A 4,901-nucleotide genomic window follows, 5' to 3' on the forward strand; every position below is an offset into this window, starting at 1 on the left:
TTAGTTTTCTATCCCCCAGCTAGAACCAACAGGCTGAGCACAGTTGTTGTTTTGTGTTTTTCTGAAGAGCGGTGATGTGGTGTTGAAAGTGACCAGAAAAAGCCGGAGACATTTCGTTGGTCAGGGTTTGTTCAAGTTTAGCACATCAGACATGGTTGATTGTTGATGAAGTTAAGATGCCGAAATTGCATCAAACAATGATAGATATTGTTAATATTCTCCCACCGCGTGTGACAACACCGTCGCTGGGATTACAAAGCAGCCACTGTTGAGACGAGGAACGCGGAGTGGTACGGAGGTGTGATAACCGCCTTGGGGGATGGCGGCAATGTGGAGAGGTGTCCCCGAGTTACACGTGGCGATCCACCGCGGACAGTTCCACGATGCCCGCCAACTGGTATCGGCGGGAGATGACGTGAACTGCCGGGATGCGAACCACCGCACGCCCTTGATCCTGTGCGCGTTGGTGGAACAGGAGCAGTGGGGTGTGGGCATCGCTCGCATGCTCCTGGAGATGGGGGCCTTAGCGGGCCTGGTTGACAAGCAGGGCCGTAATGCGCTTATCTACGCCTGCATCTACCGGCGCTTGGAGCTGGTAGAGGTCCTTTTGAGTGCTGTGGACTTTGACTTGAACCACCGAGACCGGTTTGGCAACACCGCTCTCTTCTACGCCGCCTCGGGGGGCAACGCCGACGTCGTGGCCACTGTGGTCAAGAAATTCAAACACTTTGGGGAGACGTTGGACAAGCCCAACAAATTTGGCATGACGCCCCTGCTTGAGGCGTGTCGCCTGGGACATGAAAGGGTGGCGAGGACTCTTGTCAAAAACGGCGCAAAAGTAGAACGCAGGGACGGCGTACGGCACTGGAATGCCGTCGATTGGCAGCAGGAACACGACAGGCATGTGGAAGCCACCAACAGGGCCAGAAACCGCTCTTACAACAAACCCTGGTTGAGCACGAAGAACACCAGCGTTGGCAAGTCTGAGCCGGGTCAGCTACGTCGAGCAATCAGCCTGCCAGGCATCAGTGGGTCCGACAGCCACGGTCTCAGCGACGGAAGATCGTCCTCGGAAAGCATGGACCCCATCGTCCCTGAGCGGGCTCAGAGCGTGCCGAGACGCACTCTCAGCCGGGCCAAGACCATGTCGGTCCTGCCGACTTTGAACTCGGCCAAGCTTGTCGGGGTGACCAGGAATTGGATCAGCGATACAGGAGGGAAGGAGCTGATCCGGGCCAAGTTTTACCCCTCTCCGGCACCTTTTGCTAACCCGCAGCTCACCACAGACGCAGAAAGGACGCACAACGCCTACGGTCAGTGGAGAATGACCCAGAACCTGCATCCGGTTAATTCGCTGAGCTCAAGGCAACACAACCAAACTGACAGTGCCATCTGGCAAAAGGAATTTCGACAGATTTTCAAGCGGTATGAAAACCAAGTTAGCAAATCCTTCCGGAGGAAGGCCCGTGTTCCTCCGCCCGGTTACCGTTTTCGAAGCCATTCCCCACCACAAATTACTCAACCCTCTATCACTGTGGACGGCGACCGCAAAGCCCCGTCGGGCAGGCTCAGCCGTCGGCAGTCCAACCTGGATTTCGGACCGCCGCTGAAACGATTGCCGAGCGTCAACAGCATCGATACCTCTTCCGTTTCGTCGCGAAAAGCGACCGCGCCAAGCAGCGCTGTCAAGGGAGGCAGGCGAGACCCAGATTCGAGTTCTTCGTCGGTCGACTCCGCCGGAGCCGCCAAGATGGTCATGAACGCGTTTCGCAGGAGGAAATCGACCGTGTTCAGCTCGTCCTCCTCGATTGTGAAAACTTCTGAAGACGAGACGGAGTCTAAAGTGGGTAATTCGGGCAGTGACAGGTCAGCCGCGACTGGTCGGGTGAGAAAAACGTCGATCACCGGTACTCGTGGGGGCGGTGCAATTGCAGTGGAAAATGGTGACAAAAATATTACCACCTAGCTTATGACTGAAAGCTATAGAATATCACCAATGTAATCTGGAAATAAATCTCATTTCAAAGGGGCTTCGTCATCCTGAAGGCCTGCTCAAGCTGCAGAAGAATGCAATTACGACGCCAATTTGACGTCACGAAAGGTTTACAGCGAAAATCGCTCGTTGAAATGTGTTCCACTTTTGCGAATTAGCAGCCCAGCGCGAATAAAATATTTGATCTGATGTCCGAAGTTTTGTTTGCTGTTGCGCCAATTAAGAACTAGCCTTTAATTGTAAATTGTAGTTATCTTTGAAACTTTAATAAACAGCCAATGTTGCCGTGTTCTATTTCTATAAAAGGTCTTTTGATATTAATTTTAATGTGTGCCAAAAGCTCCATTTTTATAAATGGTAGAGCAAAGTACTTTCACAGTTGCTGAATATTTCTGAGCATTTCATTTCACACGTTCTCTCACCAAGCACTGACTGTTTTAATATCAAAATTAAACTAACAGTTATATCACTCTGGCAAACCAGTGAATATCACAAGCGTCTCGATAAAAGAAAATGTTAATAGTGTCGGCCGGACTATAAGTCGTGTAGTTAAGCGCCAGAGACAAACTTTATTGGGCTATTACCTGTTCCGAGCGGAACAAATGGGGCGTGTTTTTTTGGTACTCACGTCATAGGCACGCCAGTATAGGACTATGCGCGTTTGACGCGGAGCCCGCTGAGTACGCGTAACTCATTTATTCCGGCATGTATGGTCTTTGCGTACACACAGAACGCGTGCAAGAACCGTACCCGCTTGTAACCACATGTCTTTCTTTTCGCCGATTGGGGGTGCACTTCAGCTCGTGTGCCAACCAGTAGTCATGATTCATTATAACATAGTACAGCAAAATCATGAGCTGAGATATCACGGCGCAACTGCTCAAATGATATTATTGCACACGTAACAATTTCTGTAAATACCCTTGTTTCCTTGGATGTGCTCATCAAATAGACACTCTTATTTAAAACTGATATTCACCTGTCAGTTCTGTTATTTGTTACTGCAGACGCAGCTGATAATTACTGGCGCTTCTATTTTCGTCTAATCCTACTGACAGAGATATTTCATCCTACGATAGCATATCATGCAAGGCTATCATAATCGGGGCTTTCCCAAACATTGTACAGAGGGGTGTCACACACCACTTGTCTGCATGACTTTCGCGATGGACTCTGGGATATCAGTCGTCTTCTTCTTTCTTGTAACCATCATCTCGGTCACTGAATACATATGGAGACGATAGATCGGATGAGCAGTGCGTTTGTCCCTCTTGCCGGTTGTAGACGGAGGAAGATTGCGTAAAATCTCGGCACATCCTTGAAAGCCGTACGTGGGCATTTATGTCAATATAAAGTGTGTTTGACTAAAGTCTTTAACTCTTGTTTAGTTTGCTTGAATTGTACAGAAGTGCTGTAAAATCGCTGGAAGTGGAACTTTGGGTGTGGTAATAGAGGGATTTCACATTAGCGCCGTCTGCGCATATCCGCACCAAAACCGAGGTTCTCTGTGTTGAACTTCATCGCGCGCCCACGGAGTCGACACAGTACATGCAGTATCCGGTTCGTAAGTGTGATACCACTTCAGTTTAAACCACGCCCACTGCACAAGATACACGACCATCGGTGGTACGTTAGTTCGCGGTCAATTGTCGTTATTTTTTTCTTTTGATTTTACGTGTCGAGTCATCCTGAAAGACTCTTCCACAAAAATTTGCAGTCTGAAAAGGCTGAATTTAACATACTTTTATGTATTTGTGTCTTGACTCCTTACTTTCAATCGTCTGATCGTATTAAGAATTGAAACCGACACATACAGCCTCGTTTTCAAACGCGGAAGTGCGCAGATCGACGCTAAAAAGCGTCGTATTGGGATCCCTCTATTGTGTGGTTGAAATAAACTATGTAACGGTAGCCGACGAGTGAGACTGTTTTGCCACCTTCAATTTGTGTTTATAGTTTTCTTCGCGGGTTCGCAGATACTGTATGCTCAATATTCATTTAGACTTCCTTGGTCCCCGGCAGCAGATGGAGGCCATGAAAGGAATCTCCTCGCCATTATCTTAACGAACTTCTGAAACCCTGCCAACATGAAATATTTAAAACAAACTTTCAGTCCATATGTGACAAAACCATGCATGGAACCGTTAGTATCACAAAGTGTGCACTCTTGTCATGCCAGAGACGATTTTGGGCGGCAGTATAGTATACAATGGTTTGACACAAAAATATTAAGAAATGGAATAATTTGGGGGAGGACTCCAAACGAAATTCCTGTCCTTTATTGTTTGCTCTTTGAAATCAAACAAGAATGATGGGATCTCTCAAAGCCCAAAACTCAACACAGGAAGAACACCAATTGTTATACAAACCAGGTGCGTTTGCAACTGCGCAAGAAGGCACTTCAGTTCAGGGGTACGGTACTCCTGTGCCCTTTACTGCTAATTGAACAAGGAGATTTTCTCGGCGAAACCAAACAATCCAGCGGCATTGGCAGCTTGAGTTCACAAGAGGGCTTGTGCAGCCTTGGAATTCATTCTAAGCAATTATGCAGAGGCTCGTGAGACACTGTCGAGAGGGTTTGTTCAGTGTCTAGATCCAGTTTTCCTGAGCTAAAGTGGGTGAAGCTGTCACAAGGTCGAAACCAGAGATAGAAGATTAATGATCATTGATGAAGACACATGTCGTGTCTAATATTCCCGCTTGAATATATTTTTCCTAGGCTTGGAAGACACCGGTGTTTCATAGTTATCCCCAGATTTCCATATAACGGAACTGTTGCATCTGTCTTTATGTTCCAAGGACCGGTTTGTGTTTACACTCAAATGTGAGTAAAAAGCGAGAGCTGTATCCCTTTTGTGTTCAGTTCTCTTCCGGGCCAAGCAAACAAACCCCGCCGCATCATCCTGAC

The 4,901-nt window shown here is 47.8% G+C and overlaps 1 protein-coding gene across 1 annotated transcript; it reads left to right on the plus strand.

The window, feature by feature from the left end:
- LOC110984377 (uncharacterized) lies at positions 1-3,895 on the plus strand. The gene has a single exon (XM_022244521.2). It carries the CDS (start codon positions 320-322, stop codon positions 1,964-1,966), a length of 1,647 nt encoding a protein of 548 aa, XP_022100213.2. The 5' UTR covers positions 1-319; the 3' UTR covers positions 1,967-3,895.
- Positions 3,896-4,901: the final 1,006 nt, after the last annotated feature.

The sequence above is a fragment of the Acanthaster planci genome, linkage group LG12 (assembly GCF_054643075.1).
Source record: "Acanthaster planci isolate LZ-2023a linkage group LG12, COTS_SCS, whole genome shotgun sequence".
In the NCBI taxonomy this organism is placed as follows: domain Eukaryota; kingdom Metazoa; phylum Echinodermata; class Asteroidea; order Valvatida; family Acanthasteridae; genus Acanthaster; species Acanthaster planci.